Source organism: Notechis scutatus, chromosome 3 (genome assembly GCF_049901735.1).
Source record: "Notechis scutatus isolate UNSWTSFEM ecotype Mainland chromosome 3, rNotScu1.2, whole genome shotgun sequence".
Lineage (NCBI taxonomy): Eukaryota > Metazoa > Chordata > Lepidosauria > Squamata > Elapidae > Notechis > Notechis scutatus.
In genome coordinates this window covers 74215755-74231706 of record NC_142011.1, presented here as the reverse complement: position 1 = coordinate 74231706, position 15952 = coordinate 74215755, and the positions used below count along the sequence as shown (strand labels likewise).

Here is a 15952-nt window from a genome sequence, read left to right as displayed (position 1 = left end):
AATTCTGGTTGACAAGAATTTAAATATACAAGGTTTGGTGATAGATTGTAAGTTAGATAAATATTGACTTAGCCCAGCTAAGGTGAGATGAGTTGTTCTGAGAGAGAGTGACTGCCCCAAAGACACCCAGCCAGTGGATTTCTGTAAACAAATCCTTGATAGAAGCAACTCAAAGCCAAGCATATTGAAGTTTGAAAATTCATACTAAATATTTCACTGATGTCTTAGATGATTATTTCTGGAATGAAAACCATTGGCTGAAAGCAAACAGGTGGCTTTGAAATGAAATTTGGAAGACGAATAATACCTAGTGAATGGGTGCTGAGCTGATGCACTCTGTATCTATATTGTGCCAAAGAGATATTTGCATTGGGCCACTAATGTATTGTAATTTTGATATATTCTTTCTTCAGGCATTGCACAGATGTCTTTTGCTGTGGGATCTTCGTTGTTGTCATCCTGGGTTACATTGCATTAGGAATTGTGGGTAAGTAATATTCATGGATAGAGTTCATTAGAAAGTAGCTCTTCACATGCTATTTGAATGAATGCTGTTTTTCATTAAATAGACATGCCAGTTAAAGAGAGCTATTTTCATTGGAAATACTTATTGGAAATAAATTATGGAATGTCTATTTACATTAGTTAACAATGGTAATTGTAAGAAGAGACATCAAAATAATGGGTATATTGATTTTTGTTTAAAAAAGGTCAGAATGAAACAACACAGGTAAAATTGCTATGGTGTGATTGTAGTTGTATAAAACGGCAATTGTAAAAGAAAAATGTTAGAATTATTGTATCCTTAAGGAAAAGAAATGAGAAAGGAATATATACATATGTATATAAAAAAGGTTCATTAAGCTTCTCAGTGATTTAGTGACTTTGATTTTATGGTGGTTTGACATTGAAATGAGACACAGGGAACTGTCTCTGAGAAAATGCCAACCCTGAGAGAACTCAGGTAGCAGTATTTATTGAGAAAAAACACAAGCAAAAATACAGTATGCATATTCAGAAAACAATGACCTCAACAGGAGATTACTTCACCAGCATGAGAACACACAATCTTGGAAAGTCCCAGATGTTACCTTGCTAGGGTGAGATCATACAGCCACGGAAAGTCTCATGGGAAAGTTTGGAAAGTCCCATGAGAAAGCACAACTGTGTATCTTGTACCTTGAACTTTCACCCATTTTCCTATTCCTTCTAAACTGGCAGAATCAAAACAGAATGAGGCACTCTGAGCAAAGATACTCCTACCCCCACCAAGAATGCCCACATCTTCCTAGACTTACTGCTAGTTATACAAAGGCCTTACAGAAAATGATAAAATGATTAATAAAATATATTACCACATTCCCTCCTTTTTTATTTATTCAAAGATAGGGGTGTTTTAGTGGCATAGTACACAGTTCCCTCATGACCTGATCCCACACGCCGGAAGACTGAGGTACACATTTGTAATAGATTAGGAATACATTGAATAAAACAACATAATAAGATACATATAGCAATAATAATAACAACCCTTGCAATAAGGAACGAAACCATGATCCATCAGGAAGCCAGGACCACAGACTGTCCCAGAATGATGCATTAAACCCATCGGCTCCAGATTGATGCTGAGCAATACGATCTTCCATGTCCTGAACAGTCTTTGTAACGTTTGGCTCATAATTATGTATAAAAACACAACAATGTGAATGAATTAAAGCACAAACTCCTCCTTGAGCAGCTAACATAATATCTAAAGCATATCGATTTTGCAAAGTAACTGTACGAATTTCAGACATTTCTACATTAATCATCTTAATATTCTTTATAGTATCATTAAACATAGCAACAGTAAAATTATTTAAAATATGAATATCTCTATAGTTCATAGCAATTCCCAAAGGCGGGATGAGACCTCGAGAAATTTGTGTCCATAGATTACCTCCCCTGGTTAGGATCTGGAATTGCTCTGTTGTAGCACAAGACAACTGTTTTCTCCAGGTTGCATTCTTTATTAAATCTTTTTCCTCAAAAGGCACTCCATGCAATGTTAGTCCTTCTCCCACTCTCCCAGGAAGGTGCATACACAACCAACAATTGGTGATGTTCAAGTTTTTGGCAGTTGAGTGCAAATCTTTAATGTAATTATTATCGGTCCACAAATCATCGCCCAAATCTCCGGCACGCTGAACATGTTGTCGCTGCTCTCTCCGCACCCGAGCAGCCCAGGACAGATTAGGCAGAATCAACAGGATCAGGAACCACAGATGCGCCATCCTGCTCCTCCGAAACTTCCTTCACAGGTGCCTGCGAATGATCAGGCCGAACACACCGACCAGGAACCCAACGAATTTGACCAAGATGTTCAACTGCTGCATAACCCGTCCCCACGTTATCAGCTCAGCAGGAACCCATGCTGGATCTGGAAGGAACCGCACCAACACCCGAGGTCTCACCGCATCTGTAGAAGGAGAAGAAAAATGCCTGCTGGCCGCGCTCAGGGGGTTACCAGACAAATTTAAAAATTTAAAGTATATAAAGCTAGATTTAATTGATCTTGAATGCCGGAAGCCCCAGGAGCTTCCCTCCTTTTTTATTTAATTTAGTCAACATGGTCTTGAGCGTAGAATTATGACGTTCTACAATAGCCTGCCCAGTAGAATTGTATGGAATGCCAAATTTATGTTCCACAGACCATTGTTTGCAAAACTGATCAAAACCGGTGCTCGATAAGCCGCACCATTATCAGTTTTTAAAGTTTTAGGTGTTCCAGCAACTGAAAAAGTCTTAATGCAATGATTGATGACATGTTTAACCATCTCACCTCTTTGAGGGGTAGCCATTAAAAATCCTGAGTAAGTATCCACAGTCACATGTATATACTTCCAGGGCGCAAATGGCGGATATTGAGTAACATCCATTTGCCAAATCATTGAAGGTTTCAACCCTCTGGGGTTAACTCCCATAGGGATATTCGTGCCCTGCTTTGAACAAGTTGGACATTGTTGAATTATGGCAGCAGCTTCTGCAGTAGTAAGTTTAAATTGCTGTGCCAATGCTTTAGCGTTTTGATGAAAATAACTATGACTGTCCCATGGCTGGACAGTGAGGACTGAGTTACAGCACTGTCAGCTTTGGCATTACCTTGTGATAAAATTCCAGGCAAATTACTATGACTACGAATATGAGCAACAAAACACACATTCACACGCTGCTCCAAACATCCTTGTAACAGCAAAAGCAATCTTAAAATATCAGGTGATATTCCAGGAGACAAATAAGAACCTGCTACAAAGGGTAACAAATTATACACATACAATGAATCCACTATTAAATTAAAATCCTGATTGTGAAAATTTTGAAAAGCCAAAACTACAGCAGCAAGTTCTGCCTGCTGGGCAGACTTCTGCTCTGAAGTCACTTTTGTATGCCAAATTCCAGATTTATCTTTCCAAACACAAGCACCAAAAACTTTCCCTCCATCAGTAAAAACTGTAGGAGCATCTGATATGCCCAATGGTATCCTTTCTTACATTTCGGGCACACTGATTTAGGACGAACACCCTGTCCCATTGATCTCTTATTCTGCTGACTTTGACCTCCTCCAGGAGCCCGACATTGCGCTTTAAAATGTCCAGGCTTCCCACAATTGAAACAATTCCCCTTTTGAGCATGTCCTGTTTGTAAAGCCAGAGCTAAAGTTTCCATGTTAAAAGACTGACTCCCAACCTTCCTACATGCATTAATCAAATCTGCGATTTCTCTCTCCCCACTTACTATAAGTGGATTTAAAATCTTTTGCAATCTGTGTTAGCTTGTTCTACTGCTAACTTAAAAAGCAACTCTTTCTGGGCGAATTGATTATCAATTTGTCTTTCAATAGCCAATTTCAGTCTGCTAATGAAATTTTCATAGGGTTCATTGTTCCCTTGTTTGATGTTAGTAAAGGTCTTCTCACCACCTTCGCCGTCAGGGAGAGACCCTATGGCTTGAAAAATTATTTGTGGGAGAAGAATGAACCCTTCCTCAGGCATACCATCTCTCTGTTGTTCCACTGTTGTAAAATTACCAGCTCCGTAAAGCTGATCTGGGGTAACATTTGCTGTTCCCCTCTGGACTGCCAGCTGTCTCCATTTCTGATCTAACACCAAATATTGAGCTGGAGTTAAAATCATATTCAACAGAGCTTTCCAGTCAGCCGGAATCATTTTATTTCCATAACCAACTGCTTCTAACAATGCCTGAGTATATGGCGTTCTAACACCATATTCTTTTGCTGCTTGCTTAACTTCCCTCAAAATTCTGAGCTGTAAAGGCTTCCACTCCCTGCGGTTTAATGCAGCATCCATGACAATTTCCACTGGATTAAGTTGAACTTCTACTCCAAACTCCACCAAATCATCTCCTGATAATTCCCCTCTATTCTTTGCTTCTTGAATAGCTGCAGTAACTGCATCCACCTGAACCCTTAAAGGTAAACTCTTATCTTCTGACAAAGTATTGCTAGCGCCAGACAGTCCCCCAGATTTATCTGGAGGTGCCGTCGCGGCAACAAACGTACCGCATGGTAAAGCGGCAAACCTTCTTCGGGGGTGATAGGAGCGGTTGTTCATAAGTAGCTAATGCATCCATAATCACTCTCCAGGTTAACAAAATTGAAGAAGGGGCACGGGTTCCTCGTGCAAAAATTTCCCTATCTTTTCCAGGACTCTACTTTAATACTACCTCCCTCTGGATATGACTTAATATTTTTCCAAACATACTGTAGTAAGTCCTCAATTTCTTTCTTTCCTACAGCACAACCCCTACTGCCAATTCCAAACCCAAAACTATTCCCAATGATCCCTCTCAATTCCCTGATGTGCTCTTTCTGAGCCTTCGAGAGATCTCCCCCATACTCACGAAAGAATCTATCTTCGTCCAGCGAAGAAGATGAGGGCCCAGTCGACGTCCGCGACGATGAGTATAGGATGCGGGAAACGATAGCTTTCCAAGCTATCACGTCGGGGTCACCATTTATGGTGGTTTGACATTGAAATGAGACACAGGGAACTGTCTCTGAGAAATGCCAACCCTGAGAGAACTCAGGTAGCAGTATTTATTGAGAAAAACACAAGCAAAAATACAGTATGCATATTCAGAAAACAATGACCTCAACAGGAGATTACTTCACCAGCATGAGAACACACAATCTTGGAAAGTCCCAGATGTTACCTTGCTAGGGTGAGATCATACAGCCACGGAAAGTCTCATGGGAAAGTTTGGAAAGTCCCATGAGAAAGCACAACTGTGTATCTTGTACCTTGAACTTTCACCCATTTTCCTATTCCTTCTAAACTGGCAGAATCAAAACAGAGCAAGATACTCCTACCCCCACCAAGAATGCCCACATCTTCCTAGACTTACTGCTAGTTATACAAAGGCCTTACAGAAAATGATAAAATGATTAATAAAATATATTACCACAGATTTGAGTTTACCTCAGAAAATCACTCTGCTATTATTTGTAGTTACCACCAAATTACAGTCATGGTGAGAGAAATTATCTAAGGTCACTAATAAGAGTTAATGGTATTAACAAGGATGTGATCAAGTAACACAATTTTATTTCTTAAAAGTATTTACAGATAGTCCTCAACTTACAACAGGGGTCTTCAAACTTGACAGCTTTAAGACTTGTGGACTTCAACTCCCAGAATTCCTCCTCCAGTCATGAATTCTCAGGAATTCTGGGAATTGAAGTCCACAAGTCTTAAACTTGCCAAGCTTGAAGACCCTTGACTTACAACAATTCATTTAGTGACTGTTGGAATGGCTCTGAAAAAGTAACTTATGACCATTTTTCACATTTAATGACTGTTGCAGCATACTCATGGTCAGGTGATCAAAAGTCAGATGTTTAACAGCTGACTCATGTTTATGACATTTGCAGTGTCCCAAGGTCATGTGATCACCTTTTGCGACTTTCTGACAAGCAAATCAATGGAGAAGCCAGATTCACTTAACAACCTTATCACTAACTTAACAACTGCAGTGATTCATTTAACAACTTTGGCAAGAAAGATTGTAAAATGGGGCAAAATTCACTTAAATAAATGTCTCACTTAGCAACAGAAATTTTGGGCTCAATTGTGTTCATAAGTTGAGGACTACCTATATACAAAAATGTTGTCCTTCAGCATTTACTTTTTTTAAAAAAATATTTTTTTATTAAATTTTCACATTTAAAAACAAATTCTATATACATTTTTTGAAGTTATTTGTGACATAAGTTATACCATTCTCCTGTACATACATATACATACACTATTTACAATTACACTTTAAAGCTTCTACTTTTGCATTATATTTTCTTTCTATTGTCTAACCAGACATACCATTTTTCCCAGCATTTTCATTTGGGAAAATTTACTAGGAATTCATGAGTGTCCTGCATTGATTTCCCATAGTAACTAGTATAAACAATTAATGACATGACATCATCACACATGTTTTTCACATGTGTACCACATGCACATTGTATATAAGGTTCATATCAATGTATGCCAACAATATTAGAGGAATGTTGGCTAGCAGCTACTCCATATCATTTGGTCCTGTTTGAGAACAAACAACAGTGGCCATGGATATTATCTATTTATTGGGGTTGATCCTTTGAAATGGGTTTAATTAGATATAATGGGTCTATGTTCAACATTTATTCCACAAAATATTGTACTGTTTCTTCAGAAGACATTTTAATGCAAGCTTTGTCTTGTTTTAATCATATGAATGTTTTCAGTATTTGAATAGATTTATAGTAATTTTTAGTAGGTAACAAAAGAAAAGCCAGTAGGTAACGAAAAAGAAGTGGTTCGATATACAGGCAATAGCAATAAGAAAATTGAATATGTATTCCTTATCTGCTAAAATAAATTATATCATCACAGTATTCCCTAGTAACATTGTAGATCCATATATTTGTAGTAATTATAAAAGTAAAATGGATGAATATTTAATACAATTATATTGATGCTATTTTTTAATATAAATTTTATTTGGGTTTTCACAAAAACATAATACAAATAAAACATCTTTTTTTGAGAATAGCATGATCCCAGGTTATCACTTCTTCATACAGACACAAACTCAATTTCATATTCATCTTTGTGTTCTATTCCATATCTTATTATTGTTTTAATATTTTCTCCATAATTTTTCCCCTCCCTTGGTTTTCTCCACTTTATTTTTAATTATCTATCTAAATTCAATTATATATCTTTTTCTAAGTTTCAATGTCTTTCCAATCATTATATTTATACTTTTGTCTGTCCTGTTTCAATTTCATATTATCTTTTCTCATTGAACAAATTTTCCCCTGTAGTTACTAATTGGAGTATGACACCCTTATATCTTTTAATTGTATCCATTCAACTCTTATTTAAACTTCAATTTATGCCTTTAAATTATAACATTTAATATAGTACATAACGTTTCGGCAGAATCTCATCTGCCATCATCAGGCTTCTGTATAGTGTTCATCTGTGAGTCAGACAAAGGTATCATCTCGTTTATTCATGCTGTGTGGGCGTTTTTCTATCTCTATGGCTTCTCTGATTATTCTGCTGTTGAAGTGTTCGGTTTTGGCGATAGTTTTGGTATTTTTAAAGTCAATCTCATGTCCTGTGGCTTTGAGGTGTTGGACCAGGGAAGAGGTCGGTTCTTCTTTTTTGATTGAGTTCTTGTGTTCTTCAATGCGTGCACTTATTCTTCTGTTAGTTTGTCCGATGTATGTGGTGGGGCAGGCGGTGCAGGGGATTTCGTATACTCCTTGGTTTTCTAATCCTCCAAAAACACAACATTAAAACAGCATTCTGCACAAACAGAAAAATATCCACCATCCTAAGAAACCCTAAAAACAAAATCGAGTTAGAAAACCAAGGAGTATACGAAATCCCATGCACCGCCTGCCCCACCACATACATCGCCTAGATACTTCCAATTTTATGCGGGAGAAAACCCGAATACCCAAAGATCCACATATATATATATATATATGTTTTCTTAAGTTTTCGCGGGTACTTACATGTATGTTATTCAGCTTTGTTCGGGTATTTTCCCACGTCATTATAGTTGTGCTTTTAAAGTTGTAGCAACGTTTCGGCAGAATCTCATCTGCCATCATCAGGCTTCTGTATTGTATAATGACGTAGGAAAATACCCAAACAAAGCTGAATAACATACATACATACATACATACATACATACATACATACATACATATGACAATAGTAAATAAAACATTCATTCCATTCCAATTCAATTCTATCATTAATATTAGTTAGAATCTTAACATCTTTAACATTTCTTTTCAATTAAATATCATACTTCCTTGTGAACACTTATAAAGTTTCCATAATTCTTTTTTTCAAATCATTAATAATAATTAAAATGTTCCCATCCTTTCCTAATTTCATTCTCTCATTCACTTTATTTCATTTATTTATTAACAAACATCCCACTGCATTACAATCATTTTAATCATACATTGTTTCATATTTTCTAAAATTATTTCTATTTCTAATATAACAATACTATCTTATGTACCTTTGCAGAATCCCCCTTTCAATTAAATTTTCACCCATTATCTCTAAATAGGCTTATACTTTCAATCCTTATACCTTTTCCCTGTTTCTCTATATCTTGTTTCTGTCTTTTATAACTTCTTTTCCTTTCCTTCTTCCCCCTCTTCTTCTCCCTCCCTTTTTTGCCCCCTTGTCTTTCTACTTCTAATTCTCTCTTCTGTGATCCTCTCTTCTGTTGCTTCCTAATATTGTAATTATTTTTCAAACTATTCTTTTTGTTTTTGGTTGTTTTTTCAAATCTTAAACTTTTCACTCTTTCCCCCCCTTTCCTTTTTTCCCCCCACATAAAATTACTTGATCATTAAAGATGGCTTCTTCTTTGTCCAAACCTTCTTGTTCTACGAGCATTTCTTGTTGTTTCTTATAGTTCCAGATCTCCATTTCTAAAAATTGAAATACGAAGCCAAAAATCCTTCTCTTTCTTGTGCATATTCTTTCTGTTTTTTAAATTCCATTTTCAGTTCTTCTAAAAGTGATGCCATTTTAAACACTTTTAAACAACCACCCAATTGATTTTAGTCATTTAAATCCAATAGCCAAAAATCAAAAAATCACCAAGTAATCCAAATAATCTAAAGCTGTTTCTTCTTGCTTCTTTTTTCCACTTTCTCTTCCTGAGGTTCTATTATTTTGTTACAAAGTTTCAGTTAAAATCTATCTTTTAGGAATCTTGTTAAAGTTTCACTGTCGGTTCCTTTTAGTTCCAGGAAGTCTCCTCCATTTTTCCAGATCCCGCCCTTTTATTCTTTTTCTCTCCTTTCCTGCTTTTAAAGATTTTTGAGTATCCAAAAGTCTTTGTTATCGCTTTGACATTTTATTTTCATTTTAAATGCCTAATGATGTCAAAGTGGATTTTTGTCAATTTCTTACTTAAATCTCTTAGCTGTCAGTATAAGGAAGGGAAGAAAAGAAAAAAGCCAAATCCTTTCCCTTCCCTCTCCCCTTCACTGCTTCAAAGTCTTCTTTGGGAACAATGTTATTTTTTATAGTTCAAATTCCAGGGTACCTTACATTGTTGCTTTTTCAGTTTAACCTGGTCAACCAAAACTTCCTCTTCTTATCTTCCTCCTGCACATTCTTTTCTGGTCGATTTCTTCTTTGAGGTGGCCATTTCTGATCACCGCTGCAACCACCTTCGGGAAAGGGAGTAATGGACAGCTGAGGAGGAGAGATGTGGCTCTCCTTGACTCTGCTGGCGGTCTCTTAGCCCCGAATCCAGCTGGCTTGGGGCGCTCCAGCGGCGAGAATGGATCAAAACCACACACAATCGCAGATTTCAGTCTGTCGCCGAAGAAGCTCAAACCGGAAGTCTCATATTGATGCTATTTATTGATATCAATAGTGCTGTTTGCTCTTCAGGCATCTTCCTTAAACAACTTCCACAATTCCAGAAGCTCCAAATAACCAAAAAAGAAACCCACAAGAACTTTTAAGAGTATTGGGCAGCATGCAATAAAGAACTGGAATGTCTAGCATGCATGGAAGACAATTTTGGCATTTCTGGGTTACATTTGCTTGGATCTGTATTACAATTAATTAAAAAAAATTATTTGCATCTATTTTAGGGAAAAATTCATGTTCAGCTAATTGTTGTGATGATTAGAATTCAATACTGATTTACATTATTGCATTAAGCCAGGGGTCACCAACCTTTTGGATCTCAGGGACCACCAAATTCATACTTTTAATTCCCGAGGACCACTAATATGAATTTTTTTTAAAAGCCTGCAGAAGGACTGCCGCTCTTGGTGATTAATTGGGGGAGGGGAGGGGGAGAAAGTGGGAGCTCCTTTCAGATCCTGGGTGGAGGATTGAGAGGCTCAGATCTGCAGCCGAGGAAAAGCTGGGGGGGGCTCTTCCAGCCTCACCTGGAGACAGGCAAGTAAAGGTGTCCCTGGGGGCACTTCGCTCGCTTTAGCACTTCGCTGCCAAACCCAGCCACAGCCAGTGATTATTTGGGGGTGGGGGGAAAGAGAGAAAGTATCTCTCGCATTACCAGGGGAGGAAAGGAGACAAAACAAAGCTCACTCTTTCACTGAGACCTACAAAACAGCAATCTACCGTGTTCCAGGAGTTCTTCAAAATCATCAAACGCTCCTACTTGCAGTTCTCGCGCCTCCTGGCTCAGGTCCCTGAGATGCATGCTCTCACACACGGCGGCGGCAACAACAGTCCCCGCCCCCAGCTCTCCCCATTAGTTTTCTAGCCTTGAATTGCTCCCGGCTCTCTCTCTTTCCTCCCCCCCCACCCACATGCAGGCAGGAAAGGGAGACAGAGCCTTGCACAGCTCTCCCCTTTTCCAGCCCTTGCTGTCTCTCCCAACATCGAAGCCTCGGAAACGCAGGCAAAGCCGCCACAGTGGTAGCGCCCCGAGTTGCTTGCTTCTCCACTACTGCCTCCTCCTCCTCCTCCTCCAGCACCACTTCGTTCTCTGGGTAGGGTATTTCTTAACTAACCGAGCATGCTAAGGCAACTCAGGACGCTGAAACAAGATGGCGGCGCCCAAGCAAACATTCTTTGCGGCCCGGTACAAAATGATCCACGGACCGGTACCGGTCCGGGGCCCAGTGGTTGGGGACCACTGCATTAAGCAACTGTCTTATGATCCAATCCCAAAACATGGCTATCTCTATCTTCTTTTGTGGTTCCTTTCAAATAGTAAAGACATGTTCAGGCTAGGAAATGAATTCACTGGGAGATGAGAAATACAATTGCTTTCTTCACTTATACTTTCAATGCTCATAAGTCCTTTATTATAAAGGGTAGTCTTTTATTTCAAAAAGCTCTCCTGAAGATTTATTTGATTTAATGATTTAGATTTGTTCAATGATTTAGTTTGTTTGATCTGCTTTTGATTTTTTTTTGTAAAACATAATTTTTTTTTAATCCTTATGAGCCTCTTTCACACACACACACTTTTTCAGAATTGTCCTTTATTTTTTTCAAGCAAATATGGTCACTGTACTTTATTTATTTATTTATGTTCATTATTTATAAATCCTCATGTTTGAGATTTCATTGTTTCCTTTCATTTATTGATCATCCTACTCTTTTTATAGACATGTCTACTAACATCTTTTAAAGCCGTTCTAGTTCCTCAAATTTCAGGCTATGATGTAGCTAACAATTGGAAACAGGCCTCTGTTTTGACAAAAAAAGTAAAGATCTCATTAAGCCTCAAGTCCTGAAGTACAGTACTCTATTATTGCTTATAAAAATATTTCGCTCACAATCGCAGCAAAAATTTAGAAAGAAGAAACTTAAGATTTCAAAGGCGCTGTAGGTCTCATCACACAGTGGCTTCACATGCCTTGGTGCAGAAAATGTAAACAGTGGGATGATTCAGTTGAAAGCAACAGCAAATCCTAGCAGAGATTAAACTGCCAATTGTATCTTCCCTGAAGCAAAAGCAATTTTGTGTGTAGAGAAGACTTTCATTCTGTTAGAACCATGCCTCACTACTTTTGTATTTCACTGTAGATCACCTCTTTATGAAATAGTTTCTTTAATTTTTTTTTTTCAAAAAAACTTTTGTTACTGGCATGCCATCATGAAAAATGAAGTGATCAGATGATTGGGCGGGGAGCAGGAGAAGTAGCAGAAAAACAGTTGGAAGCTTGCAAGTGTGCTGTATCCTTAGATGTTTCTATAGCTTTGCACTTTCTGCTATTACAAAAAAAATCTCTCTTAATCCTCTGGCTGGGATTTCATGGCAGTTTTCTATGAGAGGTTTCTCCCAATTATAGAGTATGGGAAATATGTCAAAAATTTATGGAGATGATGACTGAATGCTTGGCTTGTTTCTCTTCTCTTCACAGCTTGGGTCACTGATTGTATGGTCAGCTTTGCATCTGTTGAAAAAGTGCATATGTACATCACATTGTGCTTGTTATAAGGACAGAACATCAAATATCAAATGAAATTTCCGAACACCAACAGATGCTGAAAGCAACTCAAAATGAGATCTATTTTTGTAATGTTTGCATATTATCTTTCACACAGAGAGAAATCTAGAGATACATATTTTTGTCCCTGTGTCTTGTTCTGCATCTGAAATGCTTCCCCTTTCAAACTGGTAGCATTCACATCTGTCTCTCTTCTTCAAATTACAATTTCCTTTTCTTGTTTCACATTTGCCCATGTGCTTTATTTTTAACCGAGAGATGAGATCACCTTTGGATAGACTCCAGACACTTGTCCTGTTCAAAATGCATGAGAGTCCATGAAGCTCATATAAAAGGAAAAATAGGGTATAATCAGTTCACAATCACAGTTGTGCCTGAGGCTACTCGGGATTCAACAGGATCTATATATTGCTGGCTCTTTACAGAAGAGCAGGGGGAAAAGATTTTTTTTCTTGACTACAATTAGATATGGGTGACCCTGCATTTACATTTCACAAGAACTCAATCATTCAGAATCGAATCATCCAAAATTCATGGACCTTTCTAAAAAAAAATGAATCTTTATGCTAATAAGAAAAAATCCTAGTTGAGAACTTTTAGTTTTGTCATTTTCAACAGAGAATTTGGTCCTACAATTTGATAAAAATAATCTTTTTTTTAATGTACTGGTTTATGATAATCACTTTTCAATGTTATTAGCAACCAGCATGCGCTCTCTGGCTTTTGAATTCAGGCACTTCTTGACTTATAACCATTTGCTTTGTGACCATTCAAAGTTACAATGGCACTGAAAAAAGTGACTTACAACTAGTCCTCACACTTCTGACCATCATAACATACCCATGGTCATGAGATCAAAATTTGAATACTTAGCAACCAGCATGTATCCAAATTTATGAATACATACCCATCGCATGACCAGGGGTATGTATTCATGACAGTTTCAGCATCCCAGGGTCATATGATTACCATTAGTGACCTTCCCAACTAGCTTCCAATAAGCAAAGTCAATGAGGCAAGCCAGATTCACTTAATGACTGTGTGATTCATTTACAACTGGAATGATTCATTTAACAAAAGGTTATAAAAGGTTTTAATTTGAAGCAACTCGTTATACAATCACCTACTTAGCAACAGAAGCTCTGATCCCAATTGTGTTCATAAGTTGAAGACTACCTGTAATATGATGGGGTGTCAAACTCAAGGCCCAGGCACTGGATTCGGCCCACAGGGTTCTTAGATCTAGGTGCAGGGCCACCCTGGAAATAGTGAAGGAATGGCCCACGATGCCTCTGGCCATGCAGAGCTCCGTTTTCACTGGCAGAGGGTTGCAGGAGACTGTCCCATCCAAAAATGGAGCTTGTGAAGGCCGCACGTGCCCCACCCCAAGATGACAGAGGGTTTCAGGAGGCCATTACAGCTGAAAACGGAGCTTGGGAGCCCATTTTCACTCAAAGAACACTCGGGCCACCATAGGCACTCCCCCAACACAAACGATATGCTGGCCCCACCCCCTGGCAACCCCACCCCAACCCCCCAAGGTCAAATACAACCCTGATGCGGCCCTCAATGAAATTGAGTTTGACACCCCTGAACTATGAGTTTCAGAAACATTTATTTCTAGAGTTATTAGAGTTTATAATATACAGTTCCTATATGGTTATCTAATAAATAATAAGTGCCCAATTAGTTAAATTAAACTTTAAGTAGTCCATGTAATGTGAGTGGGTTACAACCCAATTAATCTTTGTACTAATTGCTTGAGCTATGCTTGAGCCTGTATACCCAATAAGAACAATTTATTGTTGAAATTATTATATTTCAAAGCAGAAATTTTTATGGAGGAAAACAATAATTGAATGAATGTTGTTTTTCTGTCCAAAACTGAGGAAGGAAATATTCTCCTTTATTTAATTGTTGTGGAAAAAGAAATTTATAATACCTGGATTTAGTAGTGTGTTCTTTTATTTTCTGCTTGATTTTGCTAAGTACACTGCTCAAAAAAATAAAGGGAACACTTAAACAACACAATGTAAGTCCAAGTCAATCACACTTCTGTGAAATCAAACTGTCCACTTAGGTAGCAACATTGATTGACAATCAATTTCACATGCTGTTGTGCAAATGGAATAGACAACAGGTGGAAAGCAGAGGCAGTTAGCAAGACATCCTCAATAAAGGAGTGGTTCTGCAGGTGGTGACCACAGACCACTTCTCAGTTCCTATGCTTTGTGGCTGATGGTTTTGTCACTTTTGAATGCTGGCGGTGCTTTCACTCTAGTGGTAGCATGAGACGGAGTCTACAACCCACACAAGTGGCTCAGGTAGTGCAGCTCATCCAGGCTGGTACATCAATGCGAGCTATGGCAAGAAGGTTTGCTGTGTCTGTCAGCGTAGTGTCCAGAGCATGGAAGCGCTACCAGGAGACAGGCCAGTACATCAAGAGACATGGAGGAGGCCGTAAGAGGGCAACAACCCAGCATCATGACCACTAACTCCGCCTTTGTGCAAGGAGGGACAGGAGAAGCACTGCCAGAGCCCTGCAAAATGACCTCCAGTGGGGCACAAATGTGCATGTGGCTACTCAAATGATCAGAAACAGACTCCATGAGGGTGGTATGAAGGCCCAACGTCCACAGGTGGGGGTTGTGCTTACAGCCCAACATCCTCCAACATGACTGGTTTGGCAGTGGGTCAGTAATGGTGTGGGGTGGCATTTCTTTAGGGGGCCTCACAGCCCTTCATGTGCTCACCAGAGGTAGCCTGACTGCCATTAGGTACCGAGATGAGATCCTCAGACCCCTTGTGAGACCATATGCTGGTGCGGTTGGCCCTGGGTTCCTCCTAATGCAAGGCAATGCTAGATCTCATGTGGCTGGAGTGTGTCAGCAGTTCCTGCAAGACAAAGACATTGATGCTATGGACTGGTCCGCCCGTTCCCCAGACCTGAATCCAATTGAGCACATCTGGGACATCATGTCTTGCTCCATCCACCAACGCCACGTTGCACCACAAGCTGTCCAGGAGTTGGGGGATGCTTTAGTCCAGGTATGGGAGGAGATCTCTCAGGAGACCATCTGCCACCTCATCAGGAGCATGCCCAGGCATTGTAGGGAGGTCATACAGGCACGTGGAGGCCACACACACTACTGAGCCTCATTTTGACTTGTTTGAAGGACATTACATCAAAGTTGGATCAGCCTGTAGCATTTTTTTCCACTTTAATTTTGAGTGTAACTCCAAATCCAGACCTCCATGGGTTGCTAAATTTGATTTCCATTGATAATTTTTGTGTGATTTTGTTGTCAGCACATTCAACTATGTAATGAACAAAGTATTTAATAAGAATATTTCATTCATTCAGATCTAGGATGTCTTATTTTTGTGTTCCCTTTATTTTTTTGAGCAGTGTATATTACCTGACCT

General features: G+C 38.8%; 1 protein-coding gene across 3 annotated transcripts in view; it reads left to right on the top strand.

Annotated features, from left to right (window-relative positions):
* Nucleotides 1-15952, top strand: part of SLC44A5 (solute carrier family 44 member 5) — a 198570-nt gene that overhangs the window by 135915 nt on the left and 46703 nt on the right. For all 3 annotated transcript variants that reach the window (XM_087960483.1, XM_026679332.2, XM_087960482.1), the window contains exon 3: nucleotides 414-487. In XM_087960483.1, the coding sequence (XP_087816609.1) occupies nucleotides 414-487 (74 nt within the window). The remainder of the gene's footprint in view (nucleotides 1-413; nucleotides 488-15952) is intronic.